The sequence below is a fragment of the Nyctibius grandis genome, chromosome 6 (assembly GCF_013368605.1).
Source record: "Nyctibius grandis isolate bNycGra1 chromosome 6, bNycGra1.pri, whole genome shotgun sequence".
NCBI classification, from domain to species: domain Eukaryota; kingdom Metazoa; phylum Chordata; class Aves; order Nyctibiiformes; family Nyctibiidae; genus Nyctibius; species Nyctibius grandis.
Window position 1 is genome coordinate 51,315,069 of NC_090663.1, and position 25,257 is coordinate 51,340,325.

The window sequence follows — 25,257 nt, forward strand, 5'->3', positions numbered from 1 at the left end:
GTCCAGAGGCGGACTCCCCCCCGCCCCCAACAGCTTAGTCGTTTCAAATGTGCTTTGAATCAGAGCAATAATTAAACTATTCTTCAGTGCATTCTTTTCACAACAGCCTTCATATGACATTATAACAGACTCTACTCGTCCCTTAATTAGAATGGTGATAGAATAAACACAACTGCAATTTTTTCCATCCTAGAAAAAAACAACTTTTGGTGGAGATATATGTATTTTGTCTTTTCTATTAACCTGGTATTCATTTTGGGGCAGAAATCCATGCAAGGAACCACCTTGGAGAAGTTTCTATGACACCCACCACTCATCATTTAAAAAAGCCAAACCCCAAACAACTCCTGGCTTCAGCAAAATGAGATTCCAGAAAGAAAGCAGGGTAGAGCATAAAAAAAAAATCCCCAACAGGCAACAGCAGTAACAGCATGAATCCTATCTGCTAGCAATGGTGTCCCATCTCCTTTCAGCAAGCCAATTATATTTAGTTTCACAGTACAAGCTGCATGGAGGTTCCGTGATCAGGAAGTCTGTCGGCAGTTTCAGGCCTAACACGGTATGGAAATAGACAACCAACAAAATTGGGGCAGGGGGGAGGTAAATTAATTTTCCCTTTGTCTCAGTGAGCTCAAACATCCAGCCAAGAAGTACGTTATCTGTAAGAGCAGCAAGGGGACACCCGATTAAAATCGTAGCAGTTGATGAGGGTGTCCACAGCGATCCCAGGGAGGTGAAGAGGCACTAAGGAGTTAGGCCAAGAGACCAGGGGAGGAAGCAAGGGGGCCACGGACGGGCCCCAGGGTGAAAACGCCACCCGAGGAGGCAGGACGGCACGTGGGACAGGGAGAGGAAAGAGGGAAGAACGGCAGCCCCAGAAATACCCTGCGCTCCTCTCGCCGACTTACACGTTGAGGGCGGCCGCCGCGGCCCCTTCTCCACGCGCCCTCGTCCCTCACGCCGGCTCTGCCTTTCCCCACCGCACAGCGCGGGCCCGAGCCCGCCTCTATCCCCAGAGAGGCGAGGCCGCGGCAGGACTCCCGGCTCTCCCGTTAGGGGCCCTGCGCCACACCGGGAAACCGGCCCGTAGGAAACGTCTCCACCCGCCGCCTCGGCCGCCTCACCCGCCTGGCCACGCCGCCACCGCTTTCCCTCGCTCTGTCCACGCCTAGCCAATCACCAGGAGGCCAGGGTGGGCACGGGCATAACTGACAGGCGACACCAGCCAATCATAGCAAGGCAAAGGGCGGTACCCGGCACGCGAGCTCTTTTAAAACAGGCGACGGCAGGAGGAAAGTCTGTTGCTGGTGCGTGGGGCAGCGGCCCGCGCTGGGGCGTCGCGGGCGGGCGGCGCCGCGTGAGCGTCCTGAGGGCGGGGCCCCCGTCGCTGCCGCCTCAGAGCCCCGCCTGAGGGAGACCTGCCCGCGCGGCCGCCGCTGCGCCGCTCCCGCCATGCCGGAGGGAGGGCCGGCTGTGAAGCGCTCCGTTAGCTTTTCAGAACCTGGCTGGTCTTTTTTTTTTTATCTTTCAGCTTATATCGGCTCTTAAAAGGTGTATTTGGGCCTTTAGGGTATGCTCTGGTGTGTGCTTGTGCTTTAGGGAGCATTTAGGGTTGTGCAGGTCCGCGTCAACCAGTAATACCTAAGTGAAATAGGTCAGTTTTCAATCCCTATTGTTTTAGTTAGTATTTCAGTCTCAGAAATGAACCATGTTAGCTTAACAGCAGCTACAGGCACTTCTCAAACGGGTGGGGCTGGAGGCCTTGCGGTTTTAGCACTGCTCCTGAACTCCCGTCAAAACTCCGTAGGGGTCACAGGTGTTGCAGCTGCAGCACAGCGCTTTGATGGGCGCACATCAAATGCACGGGGGTCAATAAAGAGTAAGGGATTAGTTTATGAATTCTTCAATATGTTGTTATCAGAATGTTGTGGCCCATTTTCCCCATCTAGCAAATTAAAGTTTCTTAAAGCTGAAATACTTTCATCAGACTTCTTCCCCTCTGCTTTCCTAAGATTTAAATACTCAACTGTACCTTTTAATAAGGCAGAGAATCCCAGAAATTTTAGCTTAGGGACATGCAAATTCATCTTTATTATTAATACGTTCCAGAGCTTTTAGCAATCTACTTTTGAATATGTACTGACATAAAATTGTCACAACATCATATTAGGCTTTTACCTATTAATGTTTGCTTATTTTTCAAAGAGAAAGTTTATTATCCTTTTATTAATAATGGCATGATACACTAATCATGTATTTTACAAATTATATGTCTCCACTTAAAAGTTTTGAATGGCCAATGTACCAAAGCTATTGCCTTCAAGACTAAAATTCACCTGTTTCATTTCAAATGTCTTGGTTTTTGACCACATCTAAATCATCCACGAAGCCTCCTAAGAGGAATGAATTTGGGGTATATTAAGTTAAATAAAGTTTGGGGCATTCTGACTGCAACTCCGTGCCCCTGTTACCTTGGAGACTGCTCACTCCCTGACAGAAATCTCCCATGTGTCTCCGTTGTTATTGCTGGTGGAAAGTACTGAAAGAATGCGGACAATCTTGTCTAAGTGAAAAAAAACAAAACAACTCCAGCATTTTCTTTGTATTTCATGTAAGTGACATCTTGCTGGATGGGTTACCATCTACAGCCATTTCTGGAGTACAAATTACTGTTTGCTACTCTAGGATAGAGGAGCTGAGCAGCTGCTCGGCTGGAAACGTTAACCTGTTACAGCACTTCACAGCAGGTCTCAAGGAAAACATACAAATTTGCCATGGGGTTTTTCTCTTTATGACACGACATGAATAAAAGAGAAAATCAAAATAACCCAACAGTATTCGTTGTCTACATTATTATGTCTTACTAAACATCAGACATAGGAACTAAAGACCCATTTGGTTTTCTTGCTGACCCCTGCCTCTCTAAAAAAATTAATGATCCTTTTCTTCCTTTCTTCCCCATGTGCTAATTGGGTATCAGAGTTCTCACTACCTCCTTGCCCACAGGTGCTAGCTGCTTTTTTCTCTCTGACAGTCTAATTGTTCAGCATAATTAGGTTTTACTAAGAAGAACTGCTTCTTACTCGTATTTGTCTTCGATTTTGCTGTGACTCGTGAAAAAGTCTGAGCTGAATATTTTTATTTCTTTTCTGATAAGACAACATTTACAGGGAAATACAATATTTTTATTCAATCATGCCGTATATCTGATAACTTCAGGTCTTCAGAAAAGAGTTTGCACACCTGAAAGCTTCTCATGGCTAAATCAAAACTATTCACCTCTGCACTCTCTGAAACGTTGCTTTTCTTGTATTACAACAAGCAGAATCCTCACCAAGCAAACCTTTCAGTCAATCTCCCATTTTAAAAAGTTAGGTTTAGTTACTTTTAACCTCTAACACAAGGCGTAATTCTACCAAGTTGGGTACAGTTGTAGGGTATTAAGCTGCCTCTCTCTTCCTCCAGGTAGGCACTGCCCCCAGTGAATGCCACCTTGTTTTAATTTCTACCCCTTTCTCTCACATAGTACTTGATTGCATTGTGCATTCAAAAGACATATCTCACTCATTTATCAGTAGCCATCGTTTGGATAAGTGTGGGAGAAGGGCAATTAACATTTTAGTTCCCATTTCTAGGAGTGACAACTGTTCACAGCAAAGGGACAGTTTCTCACTGTTGTAACTTCTTTCTCCCCATACATATATAAATACTACTCATCCAAATTAATGTTGTATTTTAGTAAATCTTCATTAAAAATAAGTGAATTAAAGGATAGGAAAGAAGGCCTGGCCCAGGAGAATGTTTGTTATTGATCAGAGTATTTAGTTTTTTACTGCTTTATTGAATCAGTACCTTAGCACATAAATGTTTAACTTTTAAACCTGATAAATAGGAACTTATTCTAGGATTATTTTACAAGAGTTAGAGCATAATTTTCAAAAAGCATTTGGCACAAATTCTGGTTAGGAAATTACTTTAAATTGCAAATAATATTATATTTGCCCTAAAGCTTTATACAGTTGCTATTAACACTGAGTTAGTTTCCTCACAAATGTCTTTTTGGAACTGTCAAATCTGATGGATGAAGAATGCGGGCAGGGTCCTGCCAAGATTATGACATTTATTCCTTTGGCTAAACTTGAAAATGTGAAAGAGGTCTTTTTCTTACACGTTATATTTTATAGCACTGCACCAGACAGTTGCTTTTCTTTTCCTTCTAAGTTATTTTAGGTAGCTGTAACACAGAAGTCCTTGACGTTTTTTAACTTCTGTTTCCTTGGAATGCTAGCAAGCTCCAGCATATATATCCCTGGAGTGGGCTATTACTGCAGTTGTAATATACTTTAATAGAAGCATAAGCTTTTTTTGTCAGTGTAAATTTTACTATGGCCTGGAGCAGGAGAAGAGGGTGTGTAGTATTTCTGCACTCTTGACAGGTTTGATATGTAGGTAGTGGAAATACTTTAAAAGGAAGCAGACATCCTTTGAAGTTCAAAGGTCTCTGTAGAAAACCTAGACATAATATGATTGTAAATCTAATTATAGTAAGCTGTCTAGAAAGGCTTCATTTCAGTCAATCAGTCCATTTCATTTTGGGTTTCATGTTATCAAGTAGCTGCAATGCCTGTTTAGGAGGATCCTCCTAGCAAGGCATCCTAGTGCCTGAAGGGTCTTTTTTCTTGAAAGGTGCTGTTTGCTCTTGTTCAGCTTTCTACCTTAAAGGAGTTGGAATCTTTTTTAAGTATAAAATTACAAAATCTGATATTACTGGAATAAGCATTTGGGGTATACAGAATTGCTTTCCTTTTTTTTGTAAACTACTTTGAGACACACATGCCACATGATTTTAACATGCATGTATGCAATGAATAAGAAAAATATGGATCTTGAAGCATGTTCTGTCTTCACTTAGATGAGTATGAATATCAACAATTTCACTGATGTAAATGGAACTGAATCAACTTTAAGCCAATATTGCTGAGTGCAGAGTGATGTAAAATGTGCATAACAAAGTGTATAAAATCCCTCTGCTTGTTTTTTCCCTCATTACCTCCAGAACTATTGCTTTCTGCTCCCTCTGTATCTCACTCTAAAAACCTGGATGCTGTGTGACAAAGCCGTACCTTTAATCACTGAGTGAAACGGCTGTTTTCTGGCAGTACAACTAACCTCCGGGAGGAAAGGAGCAGATGGGAATTGCTGAAAAAAATAACACTGCAAAGGGTTGGTGAAAGAAGAGGTGAATCGCAGGGGAAGAAAGGGAAGGGAAGGATGGGAAGGATGGGAAGGAGGGAAGGGCCAAGGGAGATGGAGAATCCTGTCCTGCGGTGCTGCGGTCTTTGGATGCTCCACAGTTACAGAATGCTTTCCTGTCCACTTTTCAGGCAGATGTTAAATGAGTTCTGAAATGGCAGTATATCCTCTGCATAGCTATAGAGCAGCAATTAAAGATGTTTGGCTTTTTTAGTGCTTCTGAACACGACTACTGCCCGAACAACCTGGAAACCAAAGTTTTCTTTCCACAAGGATGTGAAGCACAAAGATCTACAGAGCGGGCTTACTTTCGTCACACTGCTGGTGTCTCAGTCCTCACTGGGGGGCTCGGAAAGACCGGAAACAGTCCCCTCAGTCACTACTTAGTTTTTTATTTCTCTGCAAATATTGTCAGAAAATACTTGAATTTATGGTAGCTTCTGTCAAAGTCTTACAGTGTGGTTTCAGCATTAGAACCAAACAGACATCAGGCATCAAACTGTAAAGTCTTTGGTCATACCTGAGGTGACCTAGATGTTAACTGGAAGTTTACCAAGCAGGTTAAAGATTTTTATATCGCATTACCTTTTGAATATTTAGTCATTCTGAAGGTAAATTACACTGAGGGCAACAGTGGAGAATAAAATTTAATTTTTACTTTTCCTAGATTGAAATATTTAAAATACCTTAATTGTGGTTTGAAAAGTGGAGAGTCCACTGTTTCTTTAGGCTGTTCATACTTGCCTGTGAATTCCAGCTTATCCTGAGAATTCTAAAAGGCATCAATTTATCAAGCTCACATCCCTTTAATTTATAATCCAGCTGCTGTGAGCTGCTAACTAGCTTTTAAGTCAGGAAACTCTGAACCGTCAATGCCAATTATAGTTAAACAACTTACGATGCTTCTGTGTATTTTTCTTTATATTTTTCCTGAGGCTTTAAGGATATAGTGCTATGCTTGGAGACACAGTTAAGAAAGTCTGAAGCAATGTAACGTAACCTGTGTTTTGTGTGTTTCTTTCATTTATATATATACATATTTATATATATTTGTATATTATACACGCATAGAATCCCATTACTTATCTTTGGGCTTTTTTATAGTATTAATTAAGTACAGCTAACAGAATGATTTTAAAATGTTTTTTCTGTACCTAGCTGTTGTCTTTCCTACAAAGCCTAGTGACACAATCAAAATTGCAATGAAAAACTAAAACAAGAACCACTACCTTGTGGGCAACTATAAACAAAATAAGTGTTACGCAGTTTAACTGTTCCTTCCTGATTTCTGGTTCGATGTTACAACAGTGAAACAGGAATTCAAAAAAAAATCAACATTTCTAAACGTACTGAGCAGTTGAGTCAACTTAGTAAACATCTGATGTACTCGTTTTTAAAATGCGAGTTTCGTAGTTAACTGTTCCCAGTTTGCTGGAGGTCTGCACAGTGCATTTTCCTGAATGTAAGCAAGCCACTAGATGGGAGTATGTTATCTCAAAAGAAAGTTTGTCAACCCCGGCCGTTTTTGTTTTGAAGGAGCTGTGCACCTCCCTTTTTCTAGCATCCAGAAGATGCTGCAACACCATCCACACCATGTCGAGCTGCTGATCGATTTGGGATTTTTCGATGTTCATGTCTACACTGGACACTGGAGAGACACTGCCTGCCTTGCTGCTCCTCCAGCCCAGGAGGACTCGAGCTGGAGCAAAGCAGCAGCAAAGGCTTACTAGAAGTTACACCCTCCAAAAGCAGATCTTGTATCCAAACAAGGACCACAAGCACTCTGCATGAGCTAGTTATGTAGAAAGCCCCAAGGACCCAGGCTAAAAAAGATTCAGAGGATCGCCTTACTAACATACATGCTAATAATTTAAAAAAAAAAAAAAGCCTTGTTAAAATATATCAAAAGCCAGGCATTTTCCAGGGGGAGAACTGACAGATGATAAAGATATAGAAAGGGCCTTTTGAGGAAGACTGGAGCACAGCAAAGACAAAAATAATTTTTTTTTCAGCAATATTCAATACAAAAGTGATAAGTTTTCAAAGTAAGCCCATGCTTTTCTACAGGAAATACATCCTCACACTAGTCCTAAACTGAGGGATCAATAATAGGTATTTTAGGACCGATGAGTAAACTCAAAGTAGCAAATTGGCAAGGCTGGGTGTATTCAAGTCTAAAGAAACTCCAGGATGATATTGTTGGACTGAGAGGTGTAATGCGTAATCAATTTCTGACGGCAGCCATGGTACTAGAAGGATGGTGCTAAATCAGCCACTTCAGAAGCATTTCAGCACAAATTTGTGGAAACGGAAAAAAAAAATCTGACTTCCACACCAGGAATACCTGAGCGTTGTTAAGACTGTAAGTGGAAAAAATGAACACAACATGATTATTTATTGTCCCCTGTAGTACAAGAAGGGGAGGGGCAGCTAATGTAATCATCAGGCAGCCAATTCAAAATAAAGTGCTTTTGTGTCATAATTAATTTTGCCACAGAATCTTTCAGAGGCCAGACAGATAAGCTAAAAAAGGAGTGAGACAAGTTCACGTAGGGTAAGAGTATTGAACATGATGAAATGAATGCAAGCTTTAAAGCTGAAAGTTCATTGATTGTTGCTTATGAAATTTTTGAGAATATATCAAGACTCTGTCTGTACCCATCCGCTGTCCGTAAGTGCTCACTGTTGCTCGTTGGTGGGGAATAATATGGGGCTAAACTGAACTTCAGATATTGCCAAGTTCATTCCTGTGCTCCTGCGATGCTGAAAAAATTTGGCCCTTGTCTGTAAGCTCAAGGCTCTCAAAGGTAGTTAACAGTGTCTGGTTGTCTTGCTGCAGCTCTGGATTGAGAGTCCAGTCTTCCTAAAGATTAATGGGAGTAGTTGTGTTCACAGGAAAAGATTTCAGAGCCAGCTGAAGAGGGCATTGCCTAGACCAGCAAAGAACTCGGTAGAAACACCAGTGGCAGCACAGAAGCAGCTGTCTGTAGGCAGCTGTTTGAATCGATTTGACAAATGACAAAAACGTTAAAAAGCTGCACAATTTATGACCTGTAAGAGTCTTCAAATCATAATTCAGTATATAGGTTAATAGTGATCAGAAGTTTCATTTCTGAACATTGTTATTGAATTTCCACAGGTACAAAATATAGGGCAGGTCAGAGAATGGGTGGGAGTACTTCCTACTTAATCTTGCACCCTATGAAGACAGTGACAAAGCTCCTGTTGATTTTAGCTGGAAGAAACATAACCCAACAATGCTGTTGCAATAAAGAAGCTGAGAGTACTACATACTCAGTGGTACATCTGGTGAATTACTGAGAACCTGCCCTAATGGGACAATTTTAAAATATGCAGTGCTAGTAAAGTGATTTTTTTTTTTAAAGTAACTTCTCTTACTATTTTTTTCATTAGGATTAAATGTTTTTTGTATAAACAGATGTCTTGCTCACATCCCATGTTCCTTTCCTGCTCAATTATGCAGTGAGCTCATAATTTATGTCAAAAATCCAGTGTCTTTCTCATAAGAACAGACTCTTTTTGCAAGCACAAATTTGTATTTAATTGCAGGATTGAGTACTGTCTGTAAGAGAGCTTTTAACACAAACATTCCCCAAACTGAAAAAATACAAACTAGAAAGTTATTGAGGGAAAGTAATTTCTGTAACTGGTTTGGGTGGATATTTTCAGTTTGCTTGTAAAAAAACTCTTTGCAAGTCATAAAAACCTTATTATAATTTTGAAGCACATTTCATGACTATGCATCAGGTCTACTGCCTGTGCAATTCTCAATGGTTTAACAGTATTAGAGTTACTGGAAATACTCAAAGACATCAGAAATAGAAACACTCCGTTCCTCACTGGAATTTCAGTCCATTGGCCAAGCAGAATTACTGCTTTCTCCAGGCAAGTTTTTGGAAAGACGTTATTCCCGGTCTACACCCTGTCTGTCAATACATGATCAAATTGTCATTCTACAATAGTTATGTGTACAATGGAGTGGTTCTTTCTTACATACAGTGTGACCAAACCTCCTTGCTGTCGGAAATTGGGAGTAATAGCTAAAGGAAAATAAAAAGCTGTCTTTACCATGAGATTGTCAGTGCTAAATGGCTGATGTAATGGATGAAGAGATGCCACTTTTGCCTCTATTTGTTAAGGCCACGTCCTAGTTTCTTACACTTTTGGATTTCCAGAGGAGCTGAGTTTTGTGCATGTCCTGAGCTTGATGAAGGACTGAGGAATGGGACGTGGCAACATGACTATGGATATCACAGGCTGCATCTGCACATATACTTTAGGCATTGCAGCCTTACACACTTTTCAGTCTGCGGAGATTCTCAGCCCTGAATGAGGCCTTCAGGCTCCTCTTCCAAAGCTTGGGAAGAGTTAGATACCTCAGGAAGGACTCCTCAGGAACCGGCAGAGCTGGAACCTATGTAAAGTAACCCGTGAATAAAACAAGGCTTGGGATGGAATTTAAACCGTCTGGGGCATAGCTGCATGATTCAAAGCTCTTGCTTCAGGTGAGTTGGTATGACTGCAAAGCAGGACAGGGTCACGAGGTGCTGTCCGTTCAGGTTCCAAAAGTGACAGAGCTATGATAGCATGATACTGAACCAAACAGCCACCTTTTTCCCTGAGGGCTAAATGCAGGTCTGTGCATCTTTTCGCAGCTATGCTGTTTCTGGTTCTGGAGGCACCCAAGTCGTTGTTGGCTCCAGGCTATGTATACAGCGCACTACCACGTCCTTTAGACAGACTCTAAATGAATGTGGTTGACACCAGGTGCCTCCCTCCTGCTGAGCATTCACCTGGAGCCACGTACAATCTCATCTGCAAACAGAAATAGCAAAAGGTACTCTGTTTAATATCTAACTGTAATCTTTCCACTGGGGTGCAGGTGACCTCTCATTATCTTCACACTCACATTTCTTCACTTTTGATTAGAATTAACTACTATTTACCTACTGTGTGCCAGTAGCAGACCTGCCCCTCCCTGGGTTTCTATGCAGTGCTACATGGAAATGTGCAGGTACTTTCTGTGAAATTGCAAGGAACACAGGTGCAAATCTGGGTCGGGGCTAAGACTATGCAGAAGCAGAAGATAAGGCAGCTCAGCAAGTTTAGCAGAGCAAAACCCTTCATTTGCATGTATTCTTAATTATATAAAATAGCATACCTCCTTAGCCTCACAGAAAACTCTGGTTTCACGTGCAGGGAGGTTGCCTTCTGGTAAGGAACCATGCATTTTATTTATTTGGTATGTCCAAGGCAAGGAACCCACAACCTTATGCAAATAATAACCAAGTCTTGTGGCCGGCCAAAAAACAGATGATTATTGTCCCAGTTATAGAAATGGAAAAGAATAAAAAAAAGAGAAACTGTAGGCAATAGTTAAGTACAGCAGGTATCTGCTTTAACTAAAAGTGTTTGCTTTAACTAAAATAACACTGCAGCAAAGCAGCAAACCTTTGATCTAACCCGATAGTCTCTCCTTCATTTTTACCGGAAAGTTTTCTGAATGGCTGCAGCTTGTGTCACGTCAAAGTCAGAAATGTCTCAGTCTTGGCATTTCTACTTCCTGGCTACATCTAGGGATCTAGTTCCCACTCAGAAGCTCACTGTGGCCCACAGACCATGAGCAGCAACACCCCCTTGGAGAGAGCAAATACGCAGAGTCCAAACAGAGCCAGTTCCAACACCGGAGTGGCCAGAGAGCCATTTTCTCCTTCTAACTCAAAGCCCCAGGTGTTGCCCAACTTCATAAAATAAATAATCACTGTCCTAACCATGAGATAAAACTAGAAAAGGTGAAGGGTAACCACCTCATAGCCTTTTTCGAAGTCTGATGAGTCTCCTGCAGGATGGACTGAGAAGGTCCTAGGAACAGATCTCCCAAATCCCCAGAAATGCTGTAACCATTGCATTTTTGCAGTCTTTATAAAATGATATTGCTGTTTCCATTCCAGTGCTGCTCAATCAGGAAGGGACTCAAGGTTTTGGGTAACAAATGGGCATGTCTACCTTAAAATTCTGGCCACGTTAATCAGTTAAACAAGGTGACAGAACAGGTTTGTGTATTTGTACGTGGTCATCCATACTTCCATTTGCACGATCCCAGATGCAGCCCCTGGTGATTAGTGTTCTCCCAGAACATGCCTTGGGAAAAGGCAGGCCAGGGAACACTACCAGCAGCCGCTAGAAGTGAAGCTACACTGTAGTGGTGAGGGAGTTAAGCTCCAACATGAGTCACACTGTCCCACCACATAGTCAAAAGATGGACCCTAGCCCATTTGATTTACTAGATTAGATTACAGCCTGTGGCATTAAGGGTGTAGCTCTCAATTTAAGGGAAGGCAAGTTAATCTGTTCAATCTCAACCCTAACATGCGACCCCATCTCAGGCCCCCTAAACTCCAGCTGGGGACAGGAGCAGACACATCACTGTGCCAGGCATGCCCAACTAAGCAGCATCTGAGTCTTCCCAGGCACACACCTCTGTGTTCACTAACTGGTCCTGCCCTGCCCTTGCACGTAAAAGAAACCTACGTTATCTACCTCCCACACTTCCACCGCCTCGTTCAGACAAAGCGCCTAGCTTTAGGTGGTGTAATGTAGCTGTAGGGGAGTATGCAGCTGATCTGTTCCACGTCGCACTGTCACAGGGCAGCCACACCGGCTGTTTTCCAATTTGCAAATATGCTGTAGAGAAGAGGCAACTACTAAAACAAAGTCAGAGGCCTAAGTAAAGTTCCCTAATAAGCAGGGAAACCATTAAAAAGCTACAGAACATCTTATAGAAAGTTTTCTACCCTATGAGACACAGAAACAGTAAACATAAATCACCAGTTTTGTCACAGACAGAACTGCGGTACTGCAATCAATGTAATTCTGGTTTAAGTCTCCTAAAGATCACCCCACTTCCCCCCCACTTCTGCCCCAGGCTCTGAGCACTCAGGAGCACATCCTCAATGTCCCCTTGACTTCAGAAGCGAAGCTGTGCTACAAAATACAGCACAGAATAGATTTTTAAGAAATTATGCCAAAAATAGCCCTCAAATACTTTTAGTGATCTATTCCTACAGCAGAGGAGGTAATTTTTTCTTTACCAGCACAGCATTCGGAAAGATTTTTGTAAGGCCTCACAACTACTAAGCTTTTCTATCTTCATTTCCCATCAGTAAGCCCATTCACGACAGTTCAGTGCTTTGAGGGATTGGGTCCTAAGCTGTTACAAAGCTTAAGCAGCAAATGGCTCCTAGAGAATTGTTTTTTTAAATTTCAGTGGAGACAGGCGATGCTAACCACTGACTGTCTAACACAGTTCTGTATCATTCGGTGGTGCGCGACACTTTAATGCGAGAACATGCAATAAATAATACAACACTGAATCATTTCTAGAGATCACAGTTGTAATGTTTCTTGTTGCTGCAGCTTACTTTCTAAAACCTGTCTGGACGATGTCAAGTCACACACAAGTTTAATTCCCTCTTCCCCACCCCCTCAGACTTTAACAAGTATTGCTATGATTTTGTTTTCATTAAAAGCCTCAATGGTATTTATATGTAGCATTTTCCTTCAGCACAGGAGGACCCAAAGGTGAAATCAAGCAGCAGATGACTGTTCACCACAAAATGAGTAATCATTTATGTTCCAAGCTAAAATAAATACAAACAGAAAGCTCACTGTTCTAATGTCTTCATTTAGCAACTTTTCTTTTTTCTTTTAAACACAGGTTTTGTAAAAACATTTCGAGCCTTGTGAATGCTCATTTTATTTTTGTTTTCTTTGGAAAGCCTGAATTGAAACATCTATCCTTTTAACTTGATGTCTTCACTACTTGCCTTTCCCAGTGGCACAGGGGTGATGTTTATACTCCTCCATTACTTATTCTAGTTTAACCACACAACTTTTCAAAACAGCCCCACCACTAAAATGAGCTGCAGCTCTAGATTTACACTCCCCATCACCATCGCTTACACTTACCAGTGAACAACTTCACTTCTAAACACACACGTTTCCGAACAGCTGAACTGCTCCAGTTTTCTGTGTTTTTCTTATTATAACTAGCTCCTTCATTTCAACAGCATCACAGTCGAGTTCAAGTCTGAAATGCAATGTTCCACCTAGGGCAAGTGCTTATTTTTACTCAAGTAATTACAGAAAAAAGAGTTGACACTGACATTTACCAAAATATTTCAGAGCACAAGCACCACCCGCCGAGCTGAACATGAGAATTCATGCCTGCTAGTCTTGTTTTTCCCCTCAGAGTATGACTTATTTGACTCACGCCTGACTTTAATTCTAGCAGAGATCTGGAAATTTGTTATAGTTGGTAGGAAAAACTCCTAAACATGCAGCTGAATTTCTCTTCCTGTGCCTTGTCTCTGATGAAAGGATACAGCAGGACGTTCTAGACCATTTGATAAGCTTAAAACTTTACACTTTAAAGGAAAATTCTCTACTAATACAGCTGGAAGTCTGCAAGGAACTGCTTTCATTTCTTCCCTACAGACAGCTATCAAAATCCCACCTTAGTCCCTTAGTCTAATCTGGATGCTTCTTGCTCAACATCATTAGCAAGGCAGGAGCATTGGTCCTTTAATACTGAAGCTAGAGCAGGCACATTTCTCTGCCTTCCAACAATCCCACTTACGATTTGGTTACTGGTCATGACCCCATTGTTTATTGTATAAGTGAATCATAAGAATTACTGGAATTCTTATAAATCCCACATAAATAAAGGGGAAAAGAAAAGCCCACCTGTAGTCAGACCCCATGTAACTGCATGTTAATGGACTGTTCAGTGCCCTACTGGGATATGTTAGAGAAATGCTATAGCATTATACTCAATTTCAAGAGGCCGACAGACGTTTTTAAATGAATAAATTCTATTTATATAATTACAGTAATGACTACAGTTCATACCTTATGCACAGCAAGTAAAAAAACACACTGGAATTTATGTAAATGTTACTAGTGCGTACACTATGAAAAAGCAATTCATGTTAATTAAAAGACACCTTAATTTTAAAAGTTTACCAGAAACAGTTACACAGAGCGTTGCGATTTTGAAAGCAGAACAGAAGTTTGTTTACAAGGATCCAAGAGTAATTGACATCCAGCTGCTTTGCGGCTGGGCTGCAGACTGAACGCGTACTGAAAGCTGGGCTGAAATCCCCTCTCGGTTGATGGCAGCAGCAGTCAGGCTGTTCCTTCCTATGAGCCTAGAATTTCACCCCAGTCTTTACATTCTTCGTCGGTTATAGTGGAGCAGCCAGAAGAAAGGTGATTAGAGAGCAGCCAAGTAGACTCACAGTTCAAGAATCCAATCTTCAAACAGCTGTAAGGTCTAGGGGAGCAAGAAGGGGGTTTACAGCACAGTTAAAATGAGTCTCTTCCTAAAAATGGGGAAAAGCAGCCACTTCAGTAGCAGAGCTGATGACAGGATACTGAACACCACTCATAGGAATAAGTAAATCTGAGGTTCAGTCCTTGGAGAAGACACCATCATATTTACCTTTGATTAGAAAGGAAGGCAAGCATAGAGTATGAACATGTAAGTGCACGTATCGCATGCAAGGCATTCCAGAAGCTGAACAATTTCTCTGCATACATCAAGACATTGCTAAGGAAAAAAAAACAGCAAAGGTTTTTAGCACTCAAACAATTGGCTGGATGAACTTGATTTCAAATCCAGCTTCACACATTCTTGATAAACAGAAAGGCCTCAACATTGAAGGCGAAACATTTTTAGCACCAACTGCTGGTTTGCAAGTTAATACTTATTCACAAGAAACGAGTATAGAAAGACATGTCATCTTTCACTGAGAGGCATCTTGTTTTAAGGCGATATCCGAAATGACAACGTAGCCACCACAGAAACTGCTCCAATGATCCCTGGTGCATTATAGCACCCACATGGGTCCCATTGCTGAGGGAAGCGAGGAACTAAATTGGTGTATCTTCTCCTCCTCCTCCCGCCATGTGCCCCATAACACTTGAAATTTCTGACCTTTGTCTGTCACTAGTTGTCACATAGCAAGCTAGTTTCTTCCTGTATCCCATAAAACCCTCTATAGCCATTTATATTAGCCATACAAGCCACTATCAGTAGCAAGGAAAATGCTGAGGAATCGCTGACTTTCCTTACCTCTAACCCAAACAAAAAGTTGTTCAATACAGTAGCAAGTGTTTACGTAATTAATACAAATGAGAGATTTGTAAGCATTTCGCAGAAGGGAGCTCAAAGGACTGTAGCCAATCCGGCCAGATGTGCTACTGCAGCACCCAGCACCCAGCCTAGGGTTGGTTTTTCTTCTTTGCTATCAAAAAGAGGCAGTTTACTTACTTGTATCTCTGCTGAAGGGTATTTTAGGAACAGAGACGGTAACTTCTGAATATACGCTATATCTATCAAAGGAAGAGGTAAGCAGTTTGTTCTCAATACCCATCGCTTTGTGGTACTCCATCATGCATTTTTATTAAGTTACGGCACCTGGGTATACAGCTAAGAAATTGAAGAACATGAAGGATATTACCAGAATCACTTATGGCTAAAGGCAAGGAGCAGAACTCCATCGCAACCCTACTTTTTCATGATTTAAAGGCGTGTTAAACTGCACCGAGATTTTCAGGAAATCTATTATTTGGCTTACACAGTAAGCTATGCCTTGTGCACTGCGTTCTAGACAAAGTTGTATTTAAAAATGGCACACAAGGCTAAGAAACTTTACGCGACACTGATGAGTAATCTGTGCTTTCATAAATAAGTAGTATACATTCTATATACAGATGCTGGCCGTGAATCTCCGCAAGGGCTGTTAGCCAGCCATCCACAGAAAGAAGGGAATGAAGATAGTGGGGAGCGTGGTGGAGGGTGCCAAACCTAGGCAGACTATTGACACTAATCCCACAAGTACTGAAGCAAGAACACTCCTCTGGTCCCGAATAATCATCTTCAAAGTCTCACAGAACTGTAAAAAAAAAAAAAAAAAAAAAAAAAAAATATATCAGGGTTAAAGAGGAAAGCTTTAACCGGACGGCTGGAGATGCCCGCTCTCTCCCTTACAGCCGAGCAGCCCCTGCCCCGGCTCTCGGGCGGGCTCTGCGGGGCACAGCGCAGGCGAAATGCGAGCCTGGCGCTGGCTCACGGCCCGAGCTTCAGCCCCAGCGCTGCCCGCGGCTCCGGCACCACCGAGAAGCCTCAGAGCCCTCTGCGAGCACGTTAATTGTCTCACGCGTTCAGCCGCGCTCTCCTCGCCGCTCGAAGCCGACGCAGGCCAGGCTGCCCGCCCTTCCCCGCGGCTCCGCACCCGCGGCGGTGCCCGCTGCGGGGAGAACAGCCATCAGCTCCGGCCGGCGGCGGCGGGCGGCGCCGGGCAGCAGCTCCCGGGGGCCCGTGGCGGCGGCTGACCCAGTTTCGGGGCGCGCAGTGCCCGGCGGGGCCCCCTCCGGCAGGAGGGGCAGCACCGCCCCGACCCCGGCCGCCGCCGCCCCCGGCAGCTACGCGCCTTCCGGCGGAGCCGCTCCCCGCGGGGCTCCCCGCGCCGACGGCCGGGCCGTACCTTGTCGGTCTGGAAGCTGACCGGCGCTCCGTACCGGCAGTAGGTGACAAAGTGCTCGCAGTTGTTCCAGAGCAGGCTGTAGGCCGTGGCGCCCACCAGCTTCTCCGCCCGGCGGGCCGCCTCCTCGCTGCTCAGCACCTGGTCCTCGAAGAGCCGGTCCATGTGGTTGACCAGGATGCTGCCGCCGTAGGCGAAGTCCTCCACCGTGTCCACGCGGATGCTGGCGATTTTGGTGATGACGCCCAAAAGGAGCCGCTTGTTAGTCACGACCTGCTGGATCTGCCGGCGGTCGCCGGTGAGGGCGGGCATGATGTCGGGCATGAGGTGGGCGACGCGGTTCTCGCCCAGGTAGATGCCGAAGTGGATGAAGAGGGTGCGGGGCACCTCCAGCAGGTCGCCCCGCTTGAAGCAGCTGGTGTCGTAGTAGCCGGGGGCCGGCTGCGGCGGCGGTTCCCCGTCGGAGCCCGCGGGCAGGGGCCGGACGTGGACGAGGAGCAGCAGCTTCTCCAGCAGCAGCGAGGCCGCCTGCGGCACCGGGTTCTTCATGGTCGGCGGGGGGGAGCCCTCGCTGCCGCCGAGCAGCCCCCGCCGCCACCCGGCCCCGCTTTTCTAGGCTACCGGGCGGGGCGGGGCGGGCACGCGGGCCAGCCCACCGGGTAAGCGGCGTGCGGGGAGCGCCCGCCCCGAGGAGCGGCCGGGCTTTATTGGGGAGCGCGGCGGGCGCACCGAGACGACCCGGCGTCCCCGGCCCGGTCCGAGCCCTGGGACAGGCGGGGTGCCCGCAAGCCGGACCCGGGGGCTGGGTGCCACCCGCAGCTCTCTCCCGCTTCCCCGCGGCTCTGCCCAGGTACAAGGGCGAGACAAAGTGTGTTCGAAACCCTTCATCCGCCCCGGCGAAGCACATCCCGGGGCTTCATCTGCTTTACTCACTCTCCCCCGCAGACGGAACCTAAGGGGCTCCGGGCGCCCGCCCCGCTGGCCGCGGGAGAGGCGGGGGGCTGCTGCGGTGCTCGCTTGGCAGCGGGAGGCTGGCTCCTGAGCGCGCCTCGCTTCCTCGGAAGAAAACGGGTCCCCGAGGAAGAGGGGGGGAAAAGTCACATTTATAAATTAACTCGCCCGAGGTCCGGCAGCTAAGAAAGAGTGGGAAAACGCATTCCCGTGCGTTTTGTTTCATGCTAATCCTTTATGTAAATGGCTAAATCCCGGCAACAGAGCCCACAAAAGAGCGGCCCTGTCAGGTCAACAAAGCCGCCCCATCTGAGGCTAGTAAGTTTCAGTAGCCGAGCAAATTCCCGCCCTCCCGGGGCCTGCGGGATGATGGATGGGACAGACATTCGTATCGCCCGGAAGATGACAGGGCCCGGAGGGTGGCGGGGGAGAAGGGTGGCAGGGGAGGGGGCCGCCCGCCGCCGCCTCGGCCAGACCCGCTGCCATTGACTTTTGTTCGTGCCGCAGACACTGCTGCTCCAGCACTGCCGGGGGAAGCTTTCACCTCTGTGAGAAACTCAGAGTAGGCAAGGGGGAAGCAAGAGAAATGCTGGAGAAGTAGTAGTTTGTTAGAGCATCTTCCACCAAACCCAGGCTCTGAAGCTGCCAACTTGCCTGATCTCTCCTCCTGCAGGTTGTGGATGCTCGGGCAAACACCGTGACACACATGATGCCAAGTCCGAAAAAGGGAAGCAAGAAGAGGAGCACTAGTGTATGACATCTTGGCACCTCTCCATAGACAAACCATGTTGAAACAGCAAGTTATTTTTTCCTCCTCACTCACTTTAAACCTGAGAGCCTATGGATCAAGAGTGAGATCCCTAGACCACCCTCGAGGTGTAGAACCCCTTTGGTCACACCAGCCAAAAAGAGAAAAGGTTCACCATCCCTTTTCTTTCCATCAGGGAACAGCTCTGGTATGAATATAAAGGCAAAGGGGATGTGAAGGACCCAGCAGGTGAAAGCCTCCTACCACCATGGATACTGAACAAAGGCTCAGAAAAGATGAGGCTTATCAATGACCCAAAGCAAGTTTTCCAGTCCTCAGTGAAGAAAGTATTTCAGGGGAATGAGTTACTTCACTGTTTGCCAACAAGAAATGATGGCTGGTGTTGCCCTCCTTTTTCCTCCTCCTCCCAGCAGAGAGCAGCTTCCTATGGAACTGAAGCTTATCCTTACCTTGCTTCATCTGCAAGAGGGAGGCCCACCATAACCTCGTTTGGTCGCTGATCACAGGCCAGAGCCCCAGCCCTTCTTACCGGAGTGATCAGGCATTTGGAATTTTTTCTGGAGAACCTCGGCCAAACTTTTACGCAACAGAGGCTTAGCCCTCTCAAGCCCCCTACTTAAAATCACGTCACTTACAAAGAGAAAATACCTTATAGATGTGGCTTATGATGCTGGTAGGAACATTGTGGATTAGCCACCAGCCACACATCATTATATAATTAAACCAGCATCTTTTCAAATCTGAATGTTTAAATAAATTTGGAAGGTTTGAAGCTTTTGCTACTAGTAAATAAAAACGAGGGGAGGAGGGGAGCATTTACCATTTTTAACTAGTGCATTATTTTTAAGGGACAGGGGAAAAAGAAAAGATGATGATAAAGGGTCTTACCTGTCTGGTGATGGTCACAGTGGCTGGTACAGAGCTAGAGCATTGCGCCACAGCCAGGTTATCGAAGACTCCACAGAAAGTCCTGGAACAGAAAGGTTCCTGTCTCTGAGGATAAGCACTGGTCCTGCACTGTGCTGCCACTTGAAGACCTCCCCCTCCCCTTCCCCAAAGCTGTCAAGGGAATGCCTGGATGGTCTTTGTTGAAATAGGTGTTAGAGGTGCTTCAATCCCACAGTTCAGATTTCTCTCCCCTGCGCAAAGGAAGGTAGAGGGATTTGGCTGGACCCCCTGGCCGGAACAGACATTTCCCAACTGGATCTTTTACTTGGAGGCATCCTGTGTTTGCTTTCTTAATGCCAGTTAGCTTTAAGCCCAAAATCACCAGGGTCCATTTCAAGTAAATCTGGAAAGGAAACCAGGATGAAACCAAAGAAAAGGAATTGCAATGAGGAGACTCAAAGTCTTACTGCATGGGAGGGTTTCAAAGAAGGAAGGTGAGAGGTGTGACATTTCTGCACTGTGATTTCCTCATACCTGAGGCACTGACAAGCCTCCTGTCTCCCTCCCCCCAAACCACTGACTCGCTCTCAGGCCCGGAAACCTCAACGGAACAAGCACAAAAGGCCTTACACAGCAGACAGGTCTGTGAAAGGGCTTTGCTCCGCCAGCCAACACACATACCCAGCTGCAGCAAGTGAAATCCACCCAGGTAATGCTTTGCCACTACCTTGCAACTGTTGGAAGCGTTACTGTGTGCAAAGCACTTAATACAACATATCAGAAGTCATTTCTGAATTAAACCATTCAGATTCTTGAAAGGCAACCTGCAACCCAACGTTTTCTGCTTTCAGACCTTAAAGGCTGCACTCCTATTACTTTCAAACTACCATGATGCAAAACAAAATTTAAACAGTATACTTACAGTCATTTTTCTTCTGCTCTGAAGGAGAAAAACACTCCCATCTTTCCGTGGAAAAATGGCTTCACTGGAGATGGCTAAACTGAAAATACACTTTGTGCCTCAAACACTCTGGCACATCCTTTATCTCGGGTCACTTTTGTATAACAACTTTTGTACAGTAACTTTTGTACCTTGATACACAAATTGCAGTGGGAAAAATCACTTTGAAATATTAAATATAAACCAGCAAACATTGACAATGTATTTGTTTGTACTGTTAGTTGCTATAGAACAATTTAATGATAAACCTCATGATTTATTTTCAAGAGTTAGGTGAGAGGCAGTAAGAAAGCTGCAAGAGGCAAGAGAATGCAGCCTTTGTGTTGTAGTGCAGATGAGCCACAGCACAAAAAACTTCCCACTAAGAGGTGTGAGCCAGCTTCCATTACACTAAAACCTGTATATTAGACGGAACCTCATTTTATACGCTAGGTATTACTATTTCTATCCTGCCCCCACAGCTAACGCAGCAGGGAAAAAAACAGGAAAGAAAGGCAATTGGAAGGGTAAGTTCTTGCCTACATGAGGAACAGCCCTGGTTTAACAAGCAGACAAAATGCATTTTTAACTGACTGAAGTTAAGCCATACTGACTGCATACATGCTCACCTTGAGTACAATTTACATTATGCCAAACCTTTCTCAATTACTCAATCTCTACTGTAGATGAAGAAACAAATGCAGCTTCACCAAGCTTTCAGGTCAGCTGGGATTGCTGGAACAAGTTCAGGTTCATGAATTCAAACCATGTTAAGGAGGTCAAGGAGAATAAAATCTTTGGATAGGGATTTTTGGAGGCTATAATTTGCAAGAAAAGTATCTGAAAAGCAATGCCACTTGGTTTAAGCTGGTGCACTGAATGAAATAATGGACAGAAAATATGTTTGTGAAGGACGGTTTCACAGCATCCAAAAGGGCAATTCCAGAGATAAAAAATCATGCCTTTGTATTCCCATATCCAATCCATTTGAACACTGTACCATTCTTTTCAGCAAATTACTGCTTCCATTGTAGAGCTGTAAATGACCAGCTCTCTAGAAAATAGTATCACTTACTTTTTCAGGTTTTGTATTTGACAAATACTAGGAACAGAAAAGAGAAAATCAGAAAGAAGAAGGGAACCAGCAAAACAATGCACAAAATTGCAGGCAAGGGAAACAACTCCAAAACAAAGAACCTTTGAACTAAGTATCACTCTCCTCCGGCAGAAGAAACAACGTAAATGACTAAAATTCATACTTTATAAATGTTCACTTTTATTCAAAAATTTTTGCATACACATTTACAGAGTGACTTAAGCAGCATATTGAGCAAACTGCAAATATTTACTGTAGCCTTTTTATCCTTGTAGGTTTGCTACTGAGGTCTATCACTTTTTTATTTCCTCTCACTACCTTTGTCTGTTTTGCTGAACTAACAGGGTTCCAAATTATTAACAGGAGTTTTCTAACAAACAAGGACTGTGAACATAATAAAACCAGCATGCCATTTTCCCTTTGAAGTTATTAAGTTGGATATTTTTCTGCCATAAAGTAATGACTCGTTTTTTTACGACTAGACTGAATCACGCTGTATACACAGATAGTACTTAGGACTCACTAAGAGAGTAATATGTTTAGATGGATAAAGCATTCACTTATACTCCCTTCAATTCAAATGAACAAAACCACAGAAAAGGTGGGAACAATTCATTGTATAGTCCTCATTAGGAAGCAAGAGGCTAAGAAATAATAGTGGTAGCACGGATTGAGATTTAGGAACAATAACAGATAGTTTTGGTGACACTTAAAAAATACTTTCATAATTTTATCTGATATTAGTAATGTCTTATTTTGTCAGCAGTAAACAATTAATACAGTCTCCCCAAAATAAAGGAAAATATTCATTTCTGAATATAAAATGCCTGAACATGCAGAGTAATATTTACATGGCTTCTGCAGATGAAATATAGACAGTTATTGAGCCAGAATTTCCACCTTGATACTGTCCCAGGAAATATGATATGGATTTTTAAGTCTCTGCTTAACCAGGTGAAGAAGTTTAGGAGTATCCCAATTTGAACATGCTAGTCATATTGTGCAGGAAGGGAGATGGGAAAGTGGTAACTGGGAGTCAGAAGAGAAATGGAGCATGCTGCATTCAACATTGTATTCCTTCACAGCAGGAGACAGACCTTTCTGTGGGAAGGGCAATGCAAAGGACAGTCAAATGAACTTAATCCAGGCAGGACTCTGCTGCACAAAATAAGGACTTAAAAGCCCTGAAACAAAATGAGGTATCCCTCTACCACCTGGCCCCCCATCCTCCCTGCCAGGACTGCACCATCGCAAGATAGAGCAAGCAGGCACACTAGCTCACAGCACTCTCTCTGTCCTCATCTTCAAATCTATTCCCACACCAAGATCTGCGATTTACTACTAGTCAGTGCTTTCAACCGATGGATTAATTAGTAAGAGATGTTGGAAATTGTAATTATAAAGTCTGTCATTAATTGGACAAATTGCTGGAAGTTTGGTGGATCACCGCCAAAGGTCAGCACTTACTACCCCTCACTCTATAACAGTAACAATTATTACTTTTCTTCATTGCCCAATGGGGAAAGCTGTTCCCCAGTACCAGACAGTGCTGCCGTCACAGCGGTGCACAGCAGGTTACCCAGCCTCACTCTACGCACAGGACAAACACAGCTGACAGGAGCTCAACTGTATCGGTCTATTTAATTTTGAAATAAAGACTGAGAGAAGGAAAAGAGAGATGGACTGAACAGGAGATAAGTTCCATCTTGGAACAAAGATTATCTTGTCTCATAATTAAATGTTATGTTGCAGTTTGATTAGTTCTATTTTACAGGAAATAAATTAATTCTTCATCCAATATATTATCTAGACAGGCAATGTTATCAGTCACAGACAAAGCTGTTAGTCTGGTATTACTCAAAACATTTGCTAATCTGTGCCATATAGCTAAGCCTCAGAGGTAACTGTCACTAATTTCTACTCTCTGACTCGTAAAAAAAAAATCTCACTCAAGAAGCCAGTTCTTGTTTATAACGTATTTTTATACCACTCAGTGTTAAAAGCATATGTATTAAACACCTGTTACTCTATCAGTGATTTTAAATCAGGAACATTTTTAATCTGGAAATCCAACAGCATCTGTCCAAGTGCTTTGCCCTGTAAGAAAAAAAAAAACCCCAACATTTCATTTTACTATCTAAATATACCACCTTTGTAAATTAAGTTTTTAAAAATGGTTTAATAGGGTATTTGTCCTATCATCAGTGTAAGAATTCAGTATGTTTTCTACATTTCATGAGTATTTATCTCTACATATACTTACATGTAAATTTTGGGCGAGTTTTATCAAGCCTTGGATTGTAGGTTATCCAAAGTTATATTTACCTTTTCCATTTATTTGGCTTTCTCACTTGTGAATCAATATAATTCACTAAGGAAAACTATGCAGTTGAGTTTTGAAGCATCTGAACCTGAACAGATTGAATAGTTTCTTCAATTTATTTGGTACCTAGTGCTAAAATCAATTTATTTTGGGTTCGTTCTGCTACCTGACTCATACATAGCATCATCTTATTTTGTGAAGAGTCTTTACTATGCTGAGATTATCTGTACACTTTAGCATTTCTCAGCCTATGGTGGCAGAACTGTGCTTCGCTGTAGCCACAGGACTGCCACATTAAGGGATCGCATTGTCAGGTTTAGATGTTTCAAATACTGAATACTCAAATTGTACACTTGCAAAAAATGTTCGTTTCAGATTCACATAATGTCATCAACACAAAAGATCTCCTATCCATCAGTTTTCTCTTTCAGATTTATATTAGTTATCAGTATTTTAACTATAGGAATCATAGGCTAAGCTAGAGGAGTTGTTGTACAGTTAATGGATCCTGTATGTACTAGGAAACACTTAAATCAGAATTGTCTAGTAAACCTGCATTCTCCAAAACATGACAGCCTTTTTGAGAAGATAATTTTGCTGGTGCATCTAAAAAGAGAGGTAGCACATCATAAAGAACATAACTGATCTGAAGACTCTCTTAATAGTTTCTTGTACACATCTTTTTCACCAAATATTCTAAACCAACTTTCTACTTTCCTATGTTGTTTTCCAACCTTAAAACAATTAAGTAGATAATCTATATTAACAGGAAATTAAAAGGAACTAAAGAGTCAAAACCAAAAGCTTACAGTTCCAGCCCAAAAGGTGGTTATAAAGAGACTGTGTAATACATAGTTATAAAAGATAACTACATTAAAATCAATGCATGGATACGTACCTGTGGGTCACTTCTTAGGGATGCTATGCCACCACCACCAAGGGAATTCTTCAGAACAAAATTTAATCCATGGATTCCTGGCAACTCATACCTGTAAAATAAAATCCACAGGTTGTTGCTCACGAGATTTTGAAAGAAACACTTGTACAGAAGATCAAGCAAAACATGGCGTGCAAAAACTTCACACTTGTGATCACATCCCCCGCTGTTGAGTCAAGCCTAAAAGCTAACTGAAGATTAACCCATGGCCTTCCATGCCTTCTTGTTCCTTCACCTTACTCCAAATCAACAGTCCTTAATGGTTTTAAAGAGGGATCATAAAGTAATCATTCTCCTCTTATTCAACTTCAAAACTCATTCATTTCTAATGAGGTGGTTTTCTACATCTTTTTTTCTTAAGAGTTAAAGCCCATATAGAAAGCTCCATAGGCAAGAGGCTCAAGATCCAATAAGAACTCAGAGAACACAGTGGGCAGAGGGAAGTATTTCTAATATTTCCTAGTTCTGATACTGAAAAATACAATTGCTTAATTCCTGGAACTCACTTTTGCTAACAAAGGCTGCTAGCTAAC

At 43.3% G+C, this 25,257-nt stretch overlaps 2 protein-coding genes across 2 annotated transcripts in view; both read right to left on the reverse strand.

The window, feature by feature from the left end:
* Nucleotides 1-16,079: 16,079 nt before the first annotated feature.
* LRAT (lecithin retinol acyltransferase) lies at nt 16,080-17,369 on the reverse strand. The gene is made up of 2 exons (XM_068404116.1): nt 16,824-17,369; nt 16,080-16,232 (listed from the first exon to the last, which is right to left on the reverse strand). The coding sequence occupies exons 1-2, from the start codon at nt 17,367-17,369 to the stop codon at nt 16,080-16,082; spliced, it is 699 nt and encodes a 232-aa protein (XP_068260217.1).
* Nucleotides 17,370-21,624: 4,255 nt separating this feature from the next.
* LOC137665290 (uncharacterized) overlaps nt 21,625-25,257 on the reverse strand; it is a 71,544-nt gene continuing 67,911 nt past the window's right edge. Inside the window, exons 19-20 of the mRNA XM_068404162.1 lie at nt 24,686-24,776; nt 21,625-23,561 (exon numbers count right to left, since the gene is read on the reverse strand). Of these exons, the coding sequence (XP_068260263.1) occupies nt 23,487-23,561; nt 24,686-24,776 (166 nt within the window). The 3' untranslated portion in view covers nt 21,625-23,486. The remainder of the gene's footprint in view (nt 23,562-24,685; nt 24,777-25,257) is intronic.